Source organism: Cydia pomonella, chromosome 3, assembly GCF_033807575.1.
Source record: "Cydia pomonella isolate Wapato2018A chromosome 3, ilCydPomo1, whole genome shotgun sequence".
Classification (NCBI taxonomy): domain Eukaryota; kingdom Metazoa; phylum Arthropoda; class Insecta; order Lepidoptera; family Tortricidae; genus Cydia; species Cydia pomonella.
Genome location: NC_084705.1, coordinates 14711337 through 14736913, shown reverse-complemented (window position 1 = coordinate 14736913; position 25577 = coordinate 14711337). Strand labels below are relative to the sequence as shown.

At 34.1% G+C, this 25577-nt stretch overlaps 1 protein-coding gene across 1 annotated transcript; it reads right to left on the bottom strand.

Annotated features, from left to right (window-relative positions):
• Window positions 1-4: 4 nt before the first annotated feature.
• Window positions 5-25181, bottom strand: LOC133516139 (uncharacterized). Its single transcript, XM_061848913.1, has 6 exons — window positions 23718-25181; window positions 20187-20392; window positions 16569-16704; window positions 8960-9093; window positions 3789-3948; window positions 5-162 (listed from the first exon to the last, which is right to left on the bottom strand). Exons 1-6 carry the CDS (start codon window positions 23764-23766, stop codon window positions 71-73), a joined length of 777 nt encoding a protein of 258 aa, XP_061704897.1. The 5' UTR covers window positions 23767-25181; the 3' UTR covers window positions 5-70.
• Window positions 25182-25577: the final 396 nt, after the last annotated feature.

Here is a 25577-nt window from a genome sequence, read left to right as displayed (position 1 = left end):
GAAATTAAGTAATTAAATTTTATTTACATTAAGCATTATTTTAAACGTAGTTATTCAAATATTAATAGCATCATGATATTATTGGGGAAATAATGCTCAGTACAGCGAGTGTTGTGATGACCACAAAACCGTAGTGTTGGAGACGGGTGGAAGAGTTGGTTTCTGTAAATAAAAAGCATATTAGGTATGCAAAGATTATTACCAGTGTATCTAAATAGCATTGAATGCTTTTTAGAACTGGGTCATTATCCCTGCTTGCAAAACATACCTACTGCACAGAACGTAAATTTCTTATAATTTTGAAGTGATACTTTAGGTTTTGGAATAAATGGATTAAGTAACCCTTTTCCAGGCCGCACTAATCTACAAGGATTTCCCAAAATAAAACAATACATTCCAATTATTCCATCTTTGATGATTCATTTGAAGGCAAGTCTCATTTTCCAAAAGTGCAATCTAATTTGAACCTTAAATCGGAATACTAAAGTTGAAATCTATTGGCTCGTATGTGGTCGATAAATCGTACTATGCCTAGAAAAGGGTTAAGTAGACTTATTTTTTATGAGTACTCAAAATCACTGCAATTCAGAAGAACAGCGAAGGCACTAAAACAATGATAGAATCCACTTTTTTGATTGAAAAGGCAAAATATTAGGTAGGTACATATTTCAAAAATGAATTTCTCATCCACAATTTATACTGTACTTATTTGGTTCATAAGTTCTGTCATAAAGGGGTTGACGTGTTGACTGATAAAATGTAATACAAAGCTTTTAATAAAAAAAGTTTGCCATGAATTGAAAGTTTGTTTTATAATGATTAAGGTGGTTCGATTTCCATACAAAAAACGATTGCGTTTTATGAAGTCATAACACACTATTACTATATAAATATGTGCGCATCTATCTACTTTCGAATATTAGTTTGCGCTAAATTGACAGAAAAACTATGTTTCATACAGAAACCACGCAAAAAACGTTATTTTGGTGTTACTTTGATACAGAAATATAACGTTTTTTTGCGTGATTTCTGTATAAAACATAGTTTTTCTATCAATTTAGCGCTAACTAATAGTCGAAAGTAGGTAGATAGATGCGCACATATTTATGTAGTAATAGTGTGTAATGACTTCATAAAACGCAATTGTTTTTTGTATGGGAATCGAACCACCTTAAAACGTAATATAATTAGTTTAAAATTTAGATCGCGTCTTAATTTACTTCTTGTTTACTTTGGGATTGACGTTAGATGCAAATACGCGGCTGGATTGTGAAAAACTTTTCTTTACCAAAGGGAGTAAAAATTAGTGTCACATTAATAAAATAGGTACAATCGTTTATTTGTATCACTTGCAATTAGTTTTCCGACAAGTCTGTACTCCAGCTAATACCCTTCAAAATTAGGGTATTTTTCAGTGGTATTTTTTTTTGACTGCCATCCTACGAGTAGGTACGTTTGGTACCCTCTGGGACAGTAGTACTACCAGCTAGTTCAACTGGTAGTACAAATGATACACCTTAGGGTCACTAGTACTACTTCTAAAACCAGTAACAGGCTGACAGATTAAAATGAACAGATTAACTAGTACTACTTAATTAATTAGTTAATTAAAATATAATATACTAGTTAATTAATAGTAATAATTAATTAATTAACAGATTATTAATAATGATTAGTTATTAATCATTATTAATATTATTAATAATCAATAATGTAATAATAATAATTATTAATTATTAATAATAATAATTAATTAAAACTCGTACAGCAATACCAATACACATGAATTATATGTTTTAAGAAAGATAAAAGATGCAGCTTTAATTTTATGTAAGATTCGACCATGTAAACAAGAAAATTAAATAACTAGGGATCAAAATCACCTCGAACAGGTAGCGTATTTTTTGCATGTTTAAAATTTTTCTGAATATTACATAGAATTATGCAAAACTGAGACAGTAAATTAAGTTTAATTATAATGTAAGTAATTCAGCATTAAATATCAACCCATATATATGAATAATAAGGGATCTTAACCCATTCAGGGCCATGCTCAAACAGTTCCGCAGGGCCAGTGACTCACATGTGAGTAATTTGACGTAAACCAAACATAAACCAAACGTAATTTGACGTAATAAAGTCCACTAAGTTAACAGCCATTTCTATAAGGTATAATACGATAAAAAATTATAAATGCGTTTCTTAAATGAAAATAGAGCCTAGAATATTCATTTTTGGTTTACTATGAGTGTAATATAGTAAATATATACTGAAATTCTAGATACATACGCGTTGCAAGCAAACAGAAAATCCATATTTCAAAGATAGGTACTAAAAATATGTATATTTTAGAAGTTATTGAAATGGCTCAGGTTATGGGTCACCTTGGCCTGGCGCTACTTGTAAAAACTAGAAATGTTTCCGTAGCAGGCTAAAATAAACTTTATTGGCTGGTTTTAAAGGTTATTTCGTGTTGAAGCTGTTTGATATTGTACCATTTTACAACCGATTACTGTTTGGATGATGGCACGCAAAATTTACCAACCCGTAGTATAATAATATTTTGTTTTGTGTGAGGAGTAAGTCAACGAGGATTTTCTCCCACTACTTTTATGTCATAATATTTGGTGATTGTAGTATTATAACTTAGACAATTATCTACTAACAATGATGTTAATATTCATTTTTTTTAGTATCAATATTAACAAGGCAGTTGAAACAGTCACCACTAACTAAAATTGTATTATCAATTACACAATTATTTACAAGTGTTTTAAAAAATATTTTGTTTTGTGTGAGGGGTAAAGCAAGGGAAATAGGTCAAATTGAACTTCCGAGATTTGACCCATAAAACAACAACAAACCCAGCAAATTAAATGTGTAAAAAATAAAACTGTTCATTCCTACATCTTTTTTTGATAGGTTACAGAATAAAGTTGTTTATCAAAAATGTTGCATAATGTTGTTCAACTGGCTAAGCGGCGATTTATTTACCGTGCGCGCCAGGCCAGAGACCCATAAGCTGAGTCATACGTTTTAGCTAAAAACGGTTTGTATGGTGGCCCGGCGTATTGTGTACGCTCGACGGGTTTTGGCCATGAATGGGTTAACCTATAGCTTTTTTATCAGTCAAAACCTTTTTGACAGAACTTATGACCCAACTAAGTAGCTAACGGTAGGTAGAAATTGGGCGCAGACTGGACTAAACGTGTTAAGGGGGAAGTATACCACGTGGTCTTCCATACAAAAAGAGAACGTTTTTCCACGACTAAATATTTTCCAGTTTCCATGATTTTTTAGCATGTTGTTGACACAATGAAAAACTAGGTTTATAGGTTAAGTACCCTTTTTTTCCAAATTTGCAAAACAAAAAATAAATAAAAAAAGCGAAACCTATAAACCTAGAACATGTTATTCCGAAGCGAACGACATCAAAATCAAAGAGATTTGTTAAGATTTAGTTAGTATAAACCGTTTTCTCCCGAAATGGAATTTCATAGAAAAATTACCGTTATTGCGTTAGATTAAAAACGCTATTCTTCCCTCTTAATGAGAAATTTAAATAGGTATTGTGTATTAACAGTTTTGTTGTAACTTCAACCGTTTTTAAAATATGGGTTTTGATTTTCACTATTACAAATGTACTTATTAAAAACTTTTAATCTACCTATTTTCATTTCCAACTGATTAGGTATGTAGTTAAGTACTGTTGAGAACGAATGCCACAATATAATACACAGATTATCAACAAACAACTGACGGTTAGTTTTGTTAAAGGCGCCACCAACCTATGATAATGCTTCTCTCCCTTCTATGCGTGCCTATGACGGCGATACATCGGAGCTTCATATTCGATTTCGCCGGCGCTGTCAACCCCAGAGTGGACACCAGCAACCCTTGCGGGGCCGGCTTGGCCCCATAAGCGATTAACCAGGAACGCTCCGTTACCTTCGAAAAAAGAGATACTGAAGTGACTAAGCGGATACATTAAATAGTCAATAGTCCTCGTGATCCTGAGCAGAAATATCCCAAAAGTTGATAGTTTTTGTAAAAAAGGTAAATACACTTTTTCTGAAAATACGTATGTAACGAAAATGATTAATGATTAAACGTACGCAGAGTGGTGACACCTACCGGCGTAACTACATGTATATATATATATCTTCAGTTACTAATCTCGAGGACGAGGCGCGAAGTATAATTCGTGGTGTATCGACAGAGTGTCGTGATTAGCGCCTGGGTTGAATTCAAAGAGGCCGTTGCAGACAAATGCTGCGACACCATGTGGTCTTTCATCGATCGCTCGGCGATGCTAAGAAATAAGAGAACCTGCTAAAGATGGAAGGTTATCGGTTTGCAGTGGATAGGTTCTGAGTGGTCTTGTTTTATGCTGAAAAAGACAAAAGTACTTACAGGTTATCTATACCTTCGCTCATGCTCACATGTAAGAATATTTAAGACGTAGGTATACTTATTATTTAGACAGTTATGTACCACACGCGACTTAGTGAGATAAGAAAACGTGGCCAGAAATAAACTAGATACCTACTTAATCGCGCAGACTATGAATGTAAGGTAAACACATTTGTTAATTGTGTCGATTAAGTATTCGCTATGTGCACAACGGTCACGCAACCTAGCAGCCGGAAATCTAGGGGAAAACGTCAATTCACTACATCTTAAAAACTACTCCAAAACTAAAAACTACTGAATCGATTTTCATACGACTTTCATCTATCAATAGAGTGATTCTTGGGGAAGGTGTAATTATATAACTTGTTAAGGTTTTCTGTAAAAATCACACTGGCTAGGAGCTTTAATCGAAAACGCTGCCTAGTCCGTTTGAGCTATAACAATACAATGTATGGTCGGGTTGTCTCTTTTTCATGGGTGTACATAAAAGTCCGCGATGTAAAATGTCTATCTTTTAAGGATAACCCATCCTTAACTTATAGAAAAAAAACATATAAGTAATATGTGACATTTACAAAGCTATTTACACGGATACAGTGTTAAAAATTATCAAATTAAATATGTTAGTTATATTAAGCATTTCACACAGATTACAATGGTCCCTTATACCATACAATTTAAATGAATATTTCAGGAGTAAGCATAAATTAAACTTTCATTTCGAGCCATATAACTTGTACGAAATGTCAAAGACGCTATCCGCAGTTAGTTCAAATTTTTACCACCTTATGCGCTGGGATCGCTTTACTTACCCCCACCATGCACTTCGCACGGTCCCATCGCGTCGAATAATGGTCCCTGGGACAGTTCCTTCAAGTCTGTTTTGGTTAGGCTTTATTAAAAAAATAATTGAAGAAGTATATTTTTATTACCTAAAAGTTAAATTTCTAAACAATAAAAATCTCCATATACCATATACTCCATATAAAAAATGAACTATCATAAGGACCATGATTCGATGCTAGAGGTACATACCTCATACAAGGCGCCCGCGAGGAAACGGGAAAAATTTAACCACGTATTCCTAAGGTCATAAGAAGGAAATAATCGTATACAACATTAAGTCAATTCCGTCAAAAAATGTGTGTGTGTTTTTTTACGTGTTGTATGTTTTTAAACATAATAAGTACATGTACTTGGAAAATGTATGGATTAATATGAATTGGTACATTTTTTTTGTAAAAACTAGTCTACTCAAAGGGTTCCTAGTCACTTTGATATCTGTCAATAAGGCAGTCTAGCTAGACTAGGTCCCATAGTGGCGACATCGCCATCAAAAAGGCGTTTTGCACTGAAATACAAAAAAAAAACTATAAAAAAAACTATTTTTTTTTAGTGTGTTTCAGTGCAAAACGCCTTTTTAAGTCTGAAACAAAAAGAATTTAAAAAAAGTTTAAGTATATGACATTTTTGTCTCTAAATATGATCCGGAATATACTGTTAATATCTTTCCGTGTCCTGGCGGGCACCGTGTATAATTCGTATATTCTGAATACAAAATAAACAAACCATAAAATAAACCTTAAAATTTATCAGTTATTATTGTTATTGTTATTTTTATTTGCATACCAGTATGATACATATGTACATAAAGGACCCTGGAAAGGGTGTAGCAGAACATGTTGTTCACAATACAATACTTATCTTACTTAGATGATAATTTATTCAAATTTTCTAAATTTCACTTCCTTACCTGGTTGGAATAATATAATATATAATAATATTTTAAGTTATAACAAATAACATTAATTATAACTATTACCTGTGAATCATTCAAAACTGTAATTATAACTATACTTATTACCTATATGGACTAGAGTATACTATACCTATTAAAGTATCATATTTAAAGTACAAGTTACAAATTATCATCCTCCATAAATTCAGCTATTGAGTAGTAACATTTATCCACCAGCTTATATTTTAGACGGTTTATGAAGTTTGAATCTGTTTGTTCGGTTTTTAGATATGTGGGGATTTAATTATAAATTTTGATGGCTCTGTAATATGGTCCATTCTTATATATTTCCAATTTAGGCTCCGGGAGTTCTATATATTGAAGGCGTCGAGGGTTTTGGCAAAATTTAAATAAATGTAGATTTTTACGGACAAATGTAGCTATTTCCAAGATGTATAGAGAGGGGAGGGTCAGTAGGTTAAAATTTTTGAAGTGGGATCTGTAGCTGTGGGGTTGGTGTATGTTTGCTAGGATCCTAATACATTTTTTTTTTGCATGACGAAAAGGTTTTGGATGTCAGTGCTGTGGCCCCACAAGAGGAGTCTGTAGCGCAGCCACGCGATTGCTTGCGAGTGGCATGCTGCCAACGCGCACTCTAAGGTACTACTACTACTTTTTAGTACGCTAAGTGCGTACACAAATTGAGAAAGTTTGTTTTTTATTCGGTCTAAATGTGTTTTCCAGGTCAGATGACTGTGTGTGTGTGTAAGCCCTAACAAGATATAGTCGGGTACTTCTTTAATATTTAGGTTTTTTGTTATGGTGTTTAGGTTAAGGGGTTGCTTTTGTCTGGGTTTGAACTGAATTAATTTGGATTTTTCGTTATTTATTATGAGATTGTGATCGCGTAGCCAATGAGCTATTTAATTAAAAGTTTGTTCTATGTAAGAGCTGCTGCTATTGTTATCTGGGCATTGGAATAAGATGGATATGTCATCGGCAAACATAACGACTTTGTGGTTGGTGGATTTGGGAAGGTCGTTTATATAAATAAGAAACAGGACGCATCCTATGACACTTCCTTGTGGGATTGAGTTCTCGATATATATTATATTTGATTTTATGTTGTGCAATTTTTTTTTTTTTAATTTATTTGAATCAAAAGAAGATTACAAAAAGCCTTAAACTACTTATCTGCCTAACTGCAGTACAGTTTGTTGGCAGAAAATGTTATGGTCTGGTGTTCAAAGTGTTCTATTTCAACATATTGTTGTCGTGACGTGAGGTATGATTTCATCCAATTTAATGCTTTACCACGTATGCCTATTGCGTTTAATTTTTGTAGCAGTATGGGGTGTGAGACTGTCATATGCTTTGGTCATATTTAATAATAATCCTACTGCGTGATGTTTATTTCTCAAATATTCAACTATTGTTTGTACGTAATTAAAAGCTGCAAGGGTGGTAGAACGTTTCTTACGGAATGCGAACTGGTTATCGTTAAACAAATTATATTTTTCTAAGAAACTGTAGATGCGGTTTGTCATACACTTTTCGAAAATTTTAGATATAACGGGGAGGAGCGCGATCGGTCTATAGTGAGTTGGATTGTCTGTTTTACCACCTTTCTTTAGGATGAGTTTTATCATGGCTATCTTTAATTTATCCGGAAAGCTACATTCATTGAAAGATTGGTTGACTAGTTTGGTGATAGGTGAAGTTAGTTCATTTACACATGCTTTATTGTTATTATTGTCATTTACAGCGTGTATTTGTAATACAACCTCAAATTGAAATGAGGCGTAGATTTCAGTGTCATGAAACGATTTTAAAATAGTTATTTGTTTTACAATGGGGCAAAGTTGTAATATTAATACCCGAGCAAGCGAAAGATTTCAAAATTGCACTCCGAGCCTATAGCGAGTTTTTCGAGAAGTGGAATCTTGAGCGTTGCGAAATCAAACTATATCCAAATTAACTTATTAAAAAATGTATCATTCAAAATCATAATTTAAAAGTCAATTCCACCAGCTAGCTATATATGCTAGCTTGCTACCTTTTTTGAGTTGTTTCCTTATATATATAAGGAAACAACTCAAAATTTGCATCTGATTACTTTGTCCTACATGTCGATAAAATGCAACTTTCTCATTAGTTTTTGAACAATCAAGAGAGCCTTTACCATTTGGTGTGGTGAAAAATAAATTTTCATTTTAGTGTTAATTAACGGAGTGCAATTAATTTTTGTATTTTTTTTATTACATCTAACAGTTGTGACGTCGCGTCAGTAAGTGCGATGTTTCGAATAAAAACAAGTTAACTACCTGGTGGCTCTCTGAGCATAATTTAAAACTGAATAAAGTTATGGCTTCGCCAGTAAGAAAAAAAAAACCCAAGAACTGAATCAACAAAAAAAAAAAATCATCGCAACTGCTTACAAATTTTCACGAGAACCAATAGAGAAAATTTGGACATACGAAAGCATTTTTTCCCTAGCTGAAACGGAGGCCTTCGCTGACCATCGGTCAATGAATGATACATTGCGTGCTGAAATAATCTATAAAAAAGTCGCATTTTTTTGTCAAACATGTGAAAATTAATACATTTGGGTATGCCCATCCTATGCTAGCCTTACTCACTCATATATACATACCCTTACTTATATACCCTTAGGATATGTGGTCATATAAAAAATATACGCTGTAAAATCAACATTATTTAAGGAATTTCATATTACGTTAGTTCAGACAGGCTGGCTAAACTAAAATGCAGGCTGTAACTTCCATGCGCCGGTAAATAATCACTTACCTTCTGACCATCGATGAGCCATTGCAAGTCGGGTGCCGGGAACGCTTTGGCTGAGGAGCAGTTCACGTCCAGAGGCTCGTTGAGATGGTAGGGACGCTCGTGGCCTGTTATATATGGACTTTCGCGGGGAAAGTCTGAAATAGTAAAGCATTGATTTGGTTAAGCATATAAATAAAATTTAGATTGTAACTGTAGCAGCGTGGCAGCTGGGGCATTGCAAATGCGGTAAACAGGCACCATAATATATTATACTCGTAATACTAAGACTTTACGTTGGAGCATGTCTCCTGAAGGATGCATTGCAGCGTTACAGTTCAGAGTATAGACGCCTGTACAAAATCGATTACCAATGTTTAACTAAGCATTACTAACAAGTCAAGTGTTATCAAGTTGTATTGAGAGCAACGCAATCTATTAGCTATTTGCTGAACTAAGACTACAGTTAGAAGGCATTGGAATGCATTGGAACGTCAAGAGGTTTAACTTGGGCGTAGTTCGTCAAGCAGGTTAGCCAACATTGACTTTGAGGCGCGAACAGTTTAAGAGGCAAGAATAGCTTTGCAATCGTAGCAGAATAATGGTATTTTTTCTATGAAATTCCATTTCGGGAGAAAAGTTTTCCACTAACTAAATCTTAACAAATCACTTTGATTTTAATGTCGATCGCTTCAGCATAATACGAGTATATTCTAAGTTTAATAGGTTTCTTAAAAAAAAAAGGAAAACCTATAAACCAAGTTTTTCATTGTGTCAATAACATAATAAAAAACAGAGTCTTAAAAGAGGGCTCTGCTGCTGGCATTTTTGATTGACCGTGCTAGAGAACGGATTTTATTATTGTTAGCCACCTTCGTGCCGAATTTGCCACGTTCCTGAAGGCTTTATACCTGAAGGATTATTCTCAAAGTTGATAGAATCCAACATTCTTTAACTGTTTAGCTTAATGTTCTATTCCAAGTGTTGTTTTGATTTCTTATGCGAATCTGCAAGCTGATGAGATAATTGTATTTTATCCACAAGAGTTGTAAAGTAATTAGGTGCAAATTTTTAATTGTTTCCTTATTTTTGCTGGTGTAATTGACTTTTAAGTGATGATTTTGAATGATAAATATTTAGTAGCGATCATTTGGATTTGATTTGTAATATTTACAGTTAGTATTTTCCTTGCGTTGGTGTGGTGGCAAATTTTGTGTTTCACTCCGTGGCAAAGTTTGTTTATTATTTTATTTTTTATGTAATCAGCATACATACCACATATGTCGGGGGGTTAAACCAAGGCTGGGAAACGGTTTATAAAATACCGGTTAAACCGTTTTACAATTAACAACACACCACTAACAGAACTAACAGGCCAATTCGAATGTACACGGACATCAGAATGATGTAATTTAGTTATCGTGCATCTCGCTAGTCAAGATTACATAATAAAATCATGAGCGTAGCGACTTATGTATGTGCCAAATTTATACACATATCATGGTAATGGAAAGGAACCAGTGATGGGTCCCCTATAATGGGACATGAGTACATGACCCTAGCGATCTGAAATATTAGAATGAGAATAGGGAAAATCGATATTAATTTAAAATAAATATATTTAATTCAATATATTAGGGCTCATTTAGACGATGAGAGAGAGAGAGAGAGGAGTCGATTCATTAAATTGCGGTATTTGATCGGTCGGCAGTATTCAATGTGTACTGCCATAACCTGCATAACCTCAATAGTCCGTAATGTAGCTAAAATCCTATGCGGGTTTGCGCGCCGTGTAAACAAGACCTTAAGGTACCGTTCGTATTCAGACTGCATCAGCATTACTGCAGCAGCATTGCAGCAAGACATGACTGCCGACTGCATTGCTGCCGCAGAAATGCGGCCAGAAGTAATGTCGCGTTGCAATACTGCTGCAGTAATGCTACTGACTATCATACCATACTGCCACAAACGTCAAATTTTAAAAAAGCTGACATGTTTGTTACTACATTTTACTTATATGTTCTTTAAACATGAAATTACGACATGGAAATCATCATTGTATAAGATTGGCCCATCATACGAGGTATGCAGTTTTAAAGCTCCTATAATGGGATTGGGCAATATATATATATATATTTTTACATCTCTGGAGTAACAACATAATGTGTTGTATACCTAATCTCATGGTAAATGCAATTAACAAAACACATTCTAATTTATACATATATAATCTTAGCGGAGTTATTAAGAATTACTTACTGATTATTTTCTCAGTTCCACGACAACTTTTGGCTTGGCCCCAATTTCTTAAAAAAAAAGCAAATTTAATGAGACGTCAACCTTAAGAAGCTCTATGACTTTTGTGTATGGTAAAATATTGGCAGTGTTTACAAACTAGTTTTAGATACTTACATTACAAAATTTGTGGTTTATGTCCCATTACCGGTTCCAGTTCCATTATAGGGTGATTAATGCAATGATATATTATTTAATAATAACAACGTAAGTAATTATCTCTTATAGCGAAATCTAATTCATCTATCTTCATCAATTAATTCAAGCTGAGACACTCAAAACTAGCTTACCGCGCGTTTGATATAACTTATGAATTTTAAAGTGTCTGGGAGAGAGCGGTAAAATCTTAAGTCTAGATAAGTTACCTACCTAGATACTAGTATGAGATGACACTGCACAGCTGTCACGTTAAGAGGGGAAAATAGATTTGCGATCCTAACGAACTAACGATACATTTTCTATGAAATTTCTATTTCGGGAGAAAAGTGTTTACACTAACCTAATCATAACAAATCATTTTGATTTTGATGTCGATCCCTTCAGCATAATATATTCTAGGTTTATAGGATTCGCTTTAAAAAAAATTGCAAATTATGAAAAAATAGGAGAATTTATAAACCTACTTTTTCACTGTGTCAATAAAACACTCAAAAGTCATGGGGAATGGAAAATATTTAGAAGTGGAAAAACATTTTCTCTTTTTGTATGGACGAGTACGTGGTATACTTTCTTCTTTAGAGAACTGTACCTTAAGTCAGGCGCGGATCCAGCCCTCAAAAAAGGTTGTGGTCACAGCCACCCGAAAATCGGCCAAGTGCGAGTCGGAGTACGAACTCACTCATGAACAATCATCATCGTTCATGAACGATCATCAGCCTATCGATCTCAATAGACCGTGAAAGTGTTACGTCACAAGTATAGGGGGTACCTAATGATTCCCAGACCTATTTTTAGGGTTCCGTGGCCAAATGGCAAAAAACGGAACCCTTATAGATTCGTCATGTCCGTCTGTCTGTCCGATTATGTCACAGCCACTTTTTTCCTAAACTATAAAAGCTATACTGTTCAAACTTGGTAAGTAGATGTATTCTATGAACCGCATTAAGATGTTTACACAAAAATAGAGAAAAAAAAAATTTGGGGGTTCCCCATACTTAGAACTGAAACTCTAAAAATCTTTTTTCATCAAACCCATACGTGTGGGGTATCTATGGATAGGTCTTTAAAAATGATATTGAGGTATCAAATATCATTTTTTTCTAAACTGAATAGTTTGCGCGAGAGACACTCCCAAAGTGGTAAAAAGTGTGCCCCCCCCGTAACTTCTAAAATAACAGAATGAAAAATCTAAAAAAAATATATCATATACATAACCATGCAAACTTCCACCGAAAATTGGTTTGAACCAGATCTAGTAAGTAGTTTTTTTAATACGTCATAAATGGTACGGAACCCTTCATGGGCTAGTCCGACTTGCACTTGGCCGCTTTTTTTGTAGATTATCGATTCGCAGACAACGTTTCGCCGAACATCGTTTGGCAAAGGGATTTATTCGTACCTAGATGTAACTTTTAGTCGACTAACGTTTGGTAGAGTCTAGGTTCACATACCGTTCAATTACAATTATTGGAAGGATTGCGGAATATTGCTATTTTACAATAAAAAATAATAGTTATTATAAAAAAACAAAAAAAACCCGACTGCACACTAAAAAAGAGGAAAACAAGCCCCACAAGAATAATGTTGTAGATGGTAAGTATCGCAGGCGGGGACCAACAGGGTTATTTATAGTCATTTTGGTTCTTGGTCCCCGCCTGCGATACTTACCATCAACAACAATATTCTTGTGGGGCTTGTTTTCCTCTTTTTTAGTGTGCAGTCGGGTTTGTTGTTTTTTTATAATACTTAATTATTTTTTTTATTTATAATTTTTTAGTTAACCCCAAAAAAACATCCCATATGACACTCCCGTGATCAAGACGAATCTAACGATACCTCATACATCAAAATCCATCAAGGCGTTTAGGCTACAGGAGGCCACAAAGAAACAGACATACATACGAAATACATCCTCCCTTTGGCAGTCGGGTAAAAAAAAATTAACCAAATTTCATTTCCCAAGTTTTTTTTTTCCAACTATACATTTTTCAATCAAATTTTCCCTATATACTTATTTGACAGATTTCAATTTAACAAATTACCATTTCCCTAACAATAATTAAACAACATTCATTACACCAAAATGTTTCACTTGGTTTAAAAATGTTTAACAATTTTTAGTTTATCAAACATGTTTAGTCTATTTTTATTTATTTTTTTAAATAAAAATAAAACATTATTTAAAGGATAGTAGAGTATATACATAGAGATTACCGTACCAAAAGTTTAAGTAGATCGCATTAGCCAGTGCGGTTTTTTTTTTTAATTATTTATAAAAAGTTTTATAAATTTATTTCTGAGAACATAACAGAGATAGGAAGCTGAAACATGAGGCTTATTAAAAAAAAAATACTGTAAACATTTAATGGAAAGGCCGGTTTTCTATGAAAACACGGCAACTAAATAATTCGAGGAATAAAAATGGGGACAAAAATTTTTGAAATACGGAAATGTATAAACATTGTTTTTCGAAAAATCTCATGCAATACATTTTTATGCTATGTATTGAGTGGAAAAATGATTATTTGGCGTTTATGTTTTTGCGATAGATTCTTTGGAAAATGAGAATCAAGCAAAAAACTTTTGGTAATCTTTTGGGTCTTTGAATTGGTGTCTTTTTTTCTTTATTTCTTACTTTCTTATTTAGCAAAAAACTTAGTAATCCATTAGTAACCTAAACATTTCATTTGGCAGAGTAATCTGTCCGATTAAACAAATTTTACTCGAGTAACGTTTTTTTACATTTAATTTCGAATATAGTGACAGTTAAATTATAACAGTTTAGTTAGTTTAGCAATTGCGGTACTACATACGTATTATCGGGATATAAAGTAATGTATCGGAAATCGCAAGCAATTTATTGCAGTCCATGGAGCCGTTTTTTTATACTACGTCAGTGGAAAACAAGCATACGGCCTGCCTGATGGTAAGCAGTCTCCGTAGCCTATGTACACCTGCAACTCCAGAGGAGTTACATGCGCGTTGCCGACCCTAACCCCACCTTTTTTTTTTTTTTTTTTTTTTTTTTTTTTTTTTTTTTTTTTTTTTTTTTTTTTTTTCACGCAGGGGTAAATCATTTACGCATCTCACCCCCTGGCTGGGGAGGCCAACTTGGGGGGTGGTATGTGGGACTCGCTCCTCCCGGTACTCCCTCTGTTAAACAGAGGGAGGGGAAGAGAATACCCACTAACATCCCCTGCGGCGTTGCCCGCTCTACCGTTATTGGGGGACGCCACGGGGTCGCGAGACCATTCTACCGTGCCGTCCCCCCAACCCTAACCCCACCCCCCTCATCAGCCGTTTAAACAGATAACTACGCTAAAAAACTCCTACGCCTGAAAATTAAAAGCTGGTATTATTTTTAGAAATTTGTACTAATATTTGTAAATGTTTCAGGTTTCTAAGACTCCTTAAGCTAAAAACAATGGCCCCTGTAATGTTAGTAAATTATTATTATTCTTGTAAATAAGTATCAGCTGGTATTAACATGCTCGAATTTCTAATTAATACTAAAAATCACTCTAACTATCGTGTTTCGACCAAGGGTTTCTCGGGTAATTGTGACGGTTACTAAACGATTATTTTACCAAAAGTAAATCTGCTTATCAATGTTATGCCAAGTTGCCAACTGACTACTCTGCGTAATGAAATTCTGCCAAACCGTCCTCTGCCAAAGCGTCTGCGAAACGAAAATCAGCGTAATTTTACCAAGCGAATCAATAGGGCACCCTATTAGGGTTGTGGGCATGCCCATCGTGCCCACAACGGTGGATCCGCCCTTGCCTTAAGTATTCGTTCTTCAAAGCGTCTCCATAAGCAGGGCAGCAAAAACCCGACTAGAAATATCAGTGATATAATTTTGCTTGTGATAGCACATAATCCTGACCGATCTGTAGCACCTTAATTCAATTAGCACACATATTTATATAGTTATTTCAAGAGTCAAACTCATTTTATCTTTTCCTTGCTTTTGGTTACTACAAAAATTCAGGCTTTGGTAAGTTATTTAAAGAGGATTAAGTGTTATTAAAGGATAATTAGATAGAATAGAATATAACATAAATAGCGGACCCTGTCAAAGCGGGATAACGCTAGGTAGAAGAAGAGAATACAATATAAATAATTAATTCGTAAGCTCAAAGCAGAAAAGAAAATTATAAGTTCATAACAGATAACATAGGGAGGAGAAAGTAGCGACTTTCAGCGCTGATCTTCCGATGAGATTATAACAAAATAAAAAAGATACAATAGACAGAAATAAAATAAAATAATGGTGGTCCAAAGATTAACCAATTCAGGGCCAGCTACTCAGCATATGGGTCATGCTCAACAGTTCCGCAGGGCCAGTGACTCACATGTGAGTCATGAATAAATTCTGATTTAAACATAAAAAAAAGGAAATTGACGTAATAAAGTACGTATCCACTAAGTTAACAACCATTTCTAAGGTATAAGGTATATTACGGTAAAAAATAATAAATGCGTGTTTTTAATGAAAATAGAGCTTAGAATATTCAATTTTGGTTTACTATGAGTGCAATATAGTGAATATACATACGCGTCGCAAGTAAACAGAAACATCCATATTTCAAAGATGCCAAAAATATGTATATTTTATAGGTTATTGACATGTCTCAGGGTATGGGTCATCGTGGCCTGGCGCTACTTGTAAAAACTAGAAACGTTTCCGTAGCAAGCTAAAATAAACTTTATTGGCTGGTTTTAAAGCTTATTTCGTGTTAAAGCTGTTTGATATTATACCATTTTAAAACCGATTACTGTTTGGATGATGGCTTGCAGCATTTACCAACCCGTAGTATAATAATATTTTGTTTTGTGTAAGGGGTAAGACAACGAGGATTTTCTTACCCTGTACTTTTATGTCATAATATTTGGTGATCGTTGTATTATGTTTTGGGCGTTAATTATCTACTAACAATGATGTTAATATTCATTCTTTTTTTTTCGTTTCAATAATAACAAGGCAGTTTTAACTAAAAACGGTTTGTATGGTGGCCCGGTGGCTCGACGGGTCTTGGCCATGAATGGGTTAATATATTGTGGAAAATAATTTCCGTCAGTAGAAACAGGCATATGGTACTAAAAACTTATGAATCCTATTTACCGAACGGATCTAGCACTCATCGAACGGTCTTATTGAAAGGGGTTCGTCACTTACAATAGACTTCCATGTAGCCCTCAGCCTGAGCGGAGTAGAAGGAGGGCGCTTCCTCGGACACCTCGCAGCGGTACAGGCCTCGGGAGCGCAGAGTGAGGTCTCGGAGGTGCACACGCCGCGCGCTGGATTTGTCCAACTGAGAAACGAATAATCCAAATTGTTACAAGACACTGCCTCCGAGTGAAACACGAAATTTTTCACTACATCAACGCCGGGAAAATACTCGCATAGTTAGTATATCAAAAAAATCGAACCAAATCAAATCCAAATTAAGGTAATAAACAATATATAGGGTAAAGGCACCAGTAGTCAGCCTTATAACGCATTTTTAAAGTTTGTACTCTCGACGTTTCTACAGGATTAGTCGGATAAATAAATGCATAACATGGTTAGATCAATTGTTTATTATAGTTTTAAAACAAAGTATGTCAAAAAATAACAATCCTCTTTATAATATCTATAATTAAGATTAAACAAAAAATGGCACTTTTCTCCAGTAGTCAGCCTCTAAAATCCAGTAAGCAGCCTTTGTGTACCCAGTACTCAGCCTTTATAAACTATTAATAACAATGAAATAAAAAACACTATTCTTTGTATTAAAGTTAACGATATTATAATATTTATCATTCCTAGGTAGGAAGCTAGAGTATAGGTAGGTACATATACTCTTATAAGTACAATTCTCATGCCACGAAATTTGTAGGCCATAGGTGCTTAAAATATTTCTTGCAAACTAATAAACACTGTATTTATTTTCTTATTTTTTATTAATGAATCTGTTTATTTAATAGAATTCATTATTTTTAAAATCGGTTTAAATGCTGGTGAAACCCGTGCAGGGGCCCGTTAGATATTGGAATATTTCTCAACAAAAGTATGTATACACTTTTGAACCTTATTTAAATGAGTTAAAGTTCATAATATTTGGCAGGGACGTACCAAGGAAGATAATGGCTGAGTACTGGATCCGTGAAACCCAGTGGTCAGCCGCATTAAAACGTTATTTCAAATGCGGCTGACTACTGGGTTTTACTTTAAATTGACTGAGACTTGCCTAACTAAATTTGAAAATGTAAATGTAACGGTCCTAACGGTCGTATTGGATAGAAAATAAAAAAAATAACTAATAACCCAAAGGTCAGCCGCGGGAGGCTGGGCACTGGATTTTTTGTAAAAAAGTGGTATCCAGTGGTCAACCTCCTCAATTTATATGTTAAATATTGATATTTCTATTTAAATATAACGCAATTTAATAGATAAACTAACCAATAAACCCATCATTAACAAAAAACAGTAACTTTTTATATTAAAACATATTTTTTCTCACGCGTTAAAAGAACACCACGTGCAGTAAAAAATATGGCGGACATGACATTCTAGCTCTCGTCAACAAACATCACCTTTATGAACGAGTATATTTCCTCTCCCCGATACCTCACCGCACCTGCCGCGTTACGTATTAACGAATAAGGAATCAGAGCTCCTATTTGACTACTCGCGATTTGTTTAATCGAATATACCAGATATTTATGACCAATAAACGACTTAAAAGGCTGACTACTGGTCCCTGGCTGGCCACTGGTGCTGTTACCCTAATTCAAAATCATTATTTACAAAGTCAATTTCTTTCAGTAGGTAGTAGGGTGACCAGATCTGATTTCCGGTTTTACGGGAAAACTGCATTAAAAATACGGGCTTCGAGGTTAAAATACGTTACAGATCGTTTTATTTATTAAAAAACAACATTCATTTTTTTATTGTAAAAATTTGGCAATATCAATCAACCCATACAAATGCTAAATTTTTTAATGAAAAACTTTAGAAAACAATGTTTAATAATTAAAAACACAACAATTTTTATATCATATAGAAAGTAAAATGTGAAATAATCAACTAAATAACCTATAAAATAATTGTTGCTAATTGTTATTGTTTAAGCTGTATCTTTTACTGAGGTGTGCCAATAAAGAGTATTCTATCTATCTATCTCTATCACCAACCACATCAACCTGTACAAAATTTGATTTTCTTTATGAATTATCCTTAAAATAATCAAATCAACAATTTGTTATTACATATTTGGATAAGAAAATGTGAATTTATCTACTAAATAATGTTATTTTGTTTGTGTGTAATGTATCTATACAAACAAATATATTTATACATACAAACAAATGCTGATTTTCCCAATGAAATGCTCTTAAAACAATAATAAATACATACAGTTTACCGCCGTTTGCGTGAAAATAAATATTGTTCGAATAAGTATTTTTATCATTAAATGCCATTGAATCATAAAATTACGGAACAATGTACTGTCCCATATTGGTTTCGCCAAATTACGGGGAAATGATAAATTCGTGCCTGAAATACGGGACAACCCGTAAAATACTGGACATCTGGTCACCCTAGCTGGTAGTAACATAAGAAAACGACTCAAAATTTGCATCTGATTATTTTACCCCACATGTGATTAAAATGCAACTTTGTTATTCGTTTTGGAACAATTAAGAGGGTCTTTACCAGTTGGTGTGGTAAAGAGTATTTTACAGTACATATGGTGCTACTTTCCCGCACGCGAGCGGGAATGAGCACTTTCCGTGCATATGTCGAAACTTTAAAGAGCCATATGTACTGTAAAACGCTGTACAATACACGTGCAAATAGATAATTCACAACTCGTGTCGATTCAAAACACTCCCTTCGGTTGTGTTTTAATTTATTAACACTCGTTTGGAATTTCTTATTTTCTGCACTTGTACCGTAAATAAATATTATGATGTCCACAAATCTACTGCAGTACAGGATAATAAAAAGTTTATCTACTATGATGCCTTCAAAATCCGTAAATAATGGCCAACATTACGATAAACTGTTTTGTTACAACATATTTCTTATCTGTGATAATGTAGTTATATTATAGCTTTATAACTACATCAAAATCGATTTGGTTATGCATTCAAATTTGGAACATCTCTAAAAAAAAAAAAAAACAATTCGATTTGACCTCTATTCTAATATCAGTCGAGATGCCTTTTTGTTCGAAATGAATTGTCAATTGCATACAATTTTGACATATCTCGCATGTTAGTTTGTATCGAATGATACGGAAATAGCCCCCGACTCCCTCCCGGCCAAACTTATTGTCTCTGAATTAGAAAATAAAACTACATGCGTGAAAAAAGTTTTCATTTACCGCCATTTGACGTACAGTTTATCTTTTAATTAGTTTTAAGTATAAAATGAATATGTTTTGTTGTTTTTTAAGGTAACTATAGCAAAAATTTGGTGTAAAATAAGCGATAAAAATATTTCGGTGACGCCACCACATATCCGCGAGTTCCGATTCGATTTGGCAACGATGCCCTAACGGAGGCTGTAATTTGGGTTAGTGAATATTTCATAGAAAGTTTATAATGTATGTATGTAGATAAAATAGTGTATGTAGCTGTACATAGTTAGGCATTAAAACACTCGTGTGATCTTTTTAAGAAACTCACTTCGTTCGTTTCTTAAACCCACACTCGTGTATTTTAATGCCTTTTATTATGTAGTAGTCACATAAACTACTATTATGACGCAAATAGCAAAGTAAATAATCTACTAATAGTCACTTACGTCAACTTTCACTCCATCTAGCCTGTGAGCGTGCTGCGGCGGGCGGAGCCGCGGCATATACCGGTAGAACTCCTCTGTGTCCCGGTACCACTTCACGGAGTAGAGTTTGCCGCCCTCCAAATCGTAATCACATGTTAATGAGGCAGACTCGCCGCGCTGTTTTAGAGGCGGGACGGTTATACCTAGCACTCGGAGACATAACAGTCCTGTAGGTAGAAAATATCTCCTTAGGCATAGCATTTCAAGTAAAATATCTAAATACAACATTTCAAACACAACGCAATATGTACATTTTCAAGTTTTTATTACAATGCACTATGTGTTTATGTAATTAGTGCTGAATTAAATAATCCTGGAAATTTCCAACCAACAAGTTAAGTTCTGTTATTGTGACAAACATCGCAGTCAGATTTTTCATTTGCACTAGTAAATTGACGGGTGGCAATGTTAATTTTGCGTAGGGGCGCCACTAGCACAAACTGTAAACAAACCGCCTTTATGCACCAATTTCATAAGTATTTATTCGTAAAAAATAATCTGTGAAAACTATGAACATAATGTAGTATTATACACTTAGGTGCAAAACTGACCCAATAATAGCATCTTAGTAGAATGTGGAGAAGTTTATGTTAATCAAGGGGAGGGGCACATGTTTAATACAAAAAGTACTCCTTGAAGTTTTCTACGAATCGGCCTAACATATGATGTACAATACTTGGCATTTACGGTTATTTTGTAATTTAGAATAGAAAAGTAGAAAAAAAACACATTTTTATTTTTTCCAATAAATATGTCCATGATTCAAACAGTTGATACTCGTACCTCATTTTATATAGGCTGAATTTCTTAGTTATGTATGGTTCCCTATTTGTGATTTCCATACGAGGAAATAAGAATATTGGCATAATTTGAATATCAACTTTTCCACATTCTACTAAGATGCTACTATTGGGCCAGTTTCATTCATTTCAGTAACATGAGGAAACCGAAAGATTTTAACAGTGTATTCCTGATCACATTTAGAGACTAAAATGTCATATAAGCTTTTCTGGATTTCGCCTAGTTTCAGTTAATAGCAATAAAAAAAAACATATTTTTATTGTAACTTAGTGCAAAACGCCTTTTTGATGGCGATGGTGGCATTACGGGCCGTAGTTTAAATATCCTTATTGATAGATGTCAAAAAGTGACAAATAACCTGTGCAAAAACTAGGTTTTACAAAAAGAAATCGTAAAAATTCATTTTCAGTGTCAGTTTACCATTAACTTTTTATGTACATGTACTTTTTTTAGCGAAATTTACTTAAACTCGAATAACATTTTTTTCCTTCTTTTGGCCTCAGAAGCGCGTGTTTAAAATCTTTCGGTTTCCTCGTGGTACACCGTGTATGAAGTGCTACTTCTGCCGACAGAATATTGTAGTATTATTTGAATATTACAGGTACGTTAATGACATTGTACGTAAATTGACACTATCTTTTGAGCATTTTGGGGTCAACTGTAAGCCCGCAAGAGTTTGTTACAAATAAAATAAAATAAAAATGCAGATGCCGGGAAAGGGCAATTCGTGAATGAGATTCATAAGAAAAATAAGACGAATCTACGAATTGCCATTCCTGCCGAGTCGAGGCATTGTAACTATAAAGCACTATATTCTCTAAAGGTGCGAGGAAATAAAGTAAAATAAAATAATCAATTATTTAACCATCAAGCACTCCAATCGAACCTTCACACCAAAAACGTAAAAAAAACCCTGCTGCGTTATTTATTAAAATTTTAAGGAACAACGCATACTCATGTTCATTAAAAAAATTACGCAATATAAGTTATAGTTTGGCCCAGGACTGTCTCATTTCAAACATATAGAGATTCATACTATTTTTGTTTTACGCTAGTAACAACACCGAAAAGAAATGTATGACTTTTCGTGGTTCTTACTGACTGACAAGTTGTATTTGCTAGACTATATTATGTGCACGCTGTTTTAGACACCTGAGATCCTTGAAAAAATGTAATGGTAGCCATCCTATGATTTTTAAGAATATATGTAACATCACATCATATACAACGGTCTTGTTGAAAATGTTAGCAGTACCGATTGTGTAAACAGGGCTTGACTGTTTGCATTGATTTTTGCTAGTAGATCATTATCATCATCATCATCATTTTAGCGTCCAGTCGCCCACTGCTGAGCATAGGCCTCTCTTCGTGTACGCCGCTTATCCCGGTCCTGGGCTAAGCGCATCCAGAAGTGTCCCGCGATTTTCGAATATCATCCACCCAACGAGCCAACGGACGCCAGGCGCTTCTTTCATCCGAAAGCGGCCACTAATCCGTCAACATTTTGGTTCACCTGCCATCACTCTGCCTGGGAACATGGCCCGCCCATTTTCATTTCAGCTTGGTAATGACCTCACCCATGTCTCAGTAGATACATGTATTTAATAGTTAAAAATACAGGAATAGATTTTAGTACAACTTCCCGTTCGGTAAAACAGTACGCTACAACAACGTGAACATTTTCAAGGATAAATATTGGAGAAAATTTATAGGAAAGCCGAGACGAACTATTGTAAGTGAGTAAAAAAATATTGTTTGAAGCATAAATACATGTACATTTTATTTTGTAGTTCAAGAAATAAGAAAATGAGCACGCAATGTTCTTATCAGTAAATCCTACGCTCCGCGCTCCTGAGACACTTCTTACTTATTCACAAGCAACGTTAGAACCCATAAAAACATACATAGGTAATGTGTCCCTAATAAGGACGTAACACGTCTGTGTACCATAATGTGTGTCTACACATTATGGTAAAACAGTTTTCCTGTCGTATCACTATCCGAATGGGCCTCGTTAAAATAGTTTCAGTATTCACTAGTTAAAAAAACAGTACCTACGAGTATTTCATTCTATTCGTACTTATGTAAAGAGCCAGTTGCCAAAAAATCCAAAAAGTTATCTGAAACTTTCTATTTATTTCTATACTAAGTGTTAACTACATGTCCATTTATCTTGTTATATATAAGGCTGGAGAAACCTTAAGGTCAACTTAAGGGGCTCTGAACGAAGATAATGGATTATTGACAAATTATGAGTGGGTGTCTCTTGGGTGTGTCTCAATTCCATAGAAACAATTTAATTGAATTAATTAATTTTAATAAGTTTTTTTTTTGTTGGTATTTATGATTTGTATTTATTTGTTTATTAAAACTTGCATGGTATGCATACAAGTTATGCTTGAAAACCTTATTTTGACAATAACTGTGTATCTAAAAATAACGTCCAGTTCTGAAGGAAACTTGGAATAATATGTTGAAATTAGGATAAACCATAAAAACACGAGAAGACGGAGAGTTACAGATCGAAGATCACCGGTACCAGGGTGCCTTTTAAAAATATAAATGCCGGTTAAAGAGAAAATTCTAATTTATTTCAATGTTTAAAGTGTATTTTGTTTTATTTAAACGTACTTGTAAAACGGAGAAACTAATTTATTTGTCTATATTACTTTAATAAAATAAACAAATTACCTTCAATGTTTGCTAGAAGAAGATAACACACGGTTATAATTTTCTTCATGTTCTTGATTAACTTTAATTGTCCTTGATTTTTTTAATTAATATAATTTTATCAGATGTAGAATCGTTGCTTATATTTATTTTGTGATTCGTTTACTTCACGATTATATATTTTAAAACAATTGTTTTTTAGTATGCTAAGAAAAAACGCTAATCTTATTTTGTAACTTCGCAAAGTAGGTGGCGATAAAGATCGGAAATGACGTAGCAAACGAGCGTAGCGTAAAGCGAGCCGTTTGCAACTGTTGCTACGAAGCTACGACGAGCGCAGTGCACGTAGACGCTACTACGTAAATAGTATTCACGGCCCGATTCCAACTTTAGGATACGTTAAATATTAGGTCTAGATACGATATGGATTGGATATGTCAGTGTAGAAAGTGACGTTTCTTCAAACAAAAACGTCACTTTTGTATCTTAAAGTTCGAATCGGGCCGTCAATTGCTGGTAGAAAATACTTTAGACTTTGAGAAAAACATTTTTGACGTAGTAAATAACTATTTAATTAATAATATAATTAGTAAGCATAACTTGTGGAATTGTATTTCAATTATACTTCACACCTAGTCCGGTAAACATTATTCAAAAAATTTGCAATGTAGAGTCGCTGAAAAGCTTGCAGCGCATAAATTACTAAGGATTGAATAAGTATTCAATAATGCTGTATGTAAATCTCGCTAAAAATAAAATGCTTTTTTAATTACCAAATGTTTTAACTAGTCAATGAGAGCAGAACAAAACGTCTACTGAACAAGTACCTATATGAAAGCCGAATTTGACTGACAGGCCATTTCGAGCGGGCACCATCCGATATTTAAATGATTTTGGAATCAAAATATTTTAGTTTACTGTCATTCGCGTGGGCGCCTTGCTTGCATTAATAAATGTACCGATAAGTCAGAGCGATAGGCAAGAATTTAATAAACTTTCTGCTTATTTGTCTCACTGAGGACTATTACGAGGTCCAGTAATAAAAAGGAAACATTTAATCCATCTGGTAGGCGGGAGTTTTCAGAAAATAGTGTACCAATTAGCGTGAATCGCTGTCAGTTTTGTGACGACAATGAAGCATGAAATCTTTATGGGAATCAACTTTTTGCCTATTTTTTACATTGTAATATAGTTACAGTTTATGAAATGAACACCAAATTTATACTTAATTGTCGTCACAAAACTGTCATTGATTAACTTTCCTTAATAACTCACGATAATATGTACACTATTTTTTTAGTAGTATAGGATAACCAAATCCTATAAATGTAAAATAATTATTTTGCCATTGTTAAAATATGGCCACGGCCGCTTTTTAATTATATTTAACCTCGCTTTATTACAACGAGATGGATATTATTATTTAATTAATATCGAAAAAGCAATTTAAATTTTGCATTACATTTAACGACTCGTTTTGTGAAATGTAATAAAATACTGTTTGTATAAATCTCTGAGCTTACGAAAAGAAGACTTTAGCGAGGAAAATATTTACAGAAAGTTGATCGGTATGCGACGTTGCTTTGTGCTCTTGGCATTGCTAACATGTGATTTTTAGGGTTCCGTAGTTAACTAGGAACTCTTATAGTTTCGCCATGCCCGTCTGTATGTCCATTCGCTTTGCTCCGATCATTAGTGCCAGAAAGCTGCAATATGGCATGGATACATAAGTAAGCATTGCAATAGAATCGACCGACATGCTCTTGGCTGATTTTATTTTTAAATAAAACCATTTTGTAAGTAAGTATCTAAGTAAGTTTTTTTAACAGCTATAAAATGTGAGGGATTGTTCAGACGGATGTGTTTTTTGTTTTGAGAATT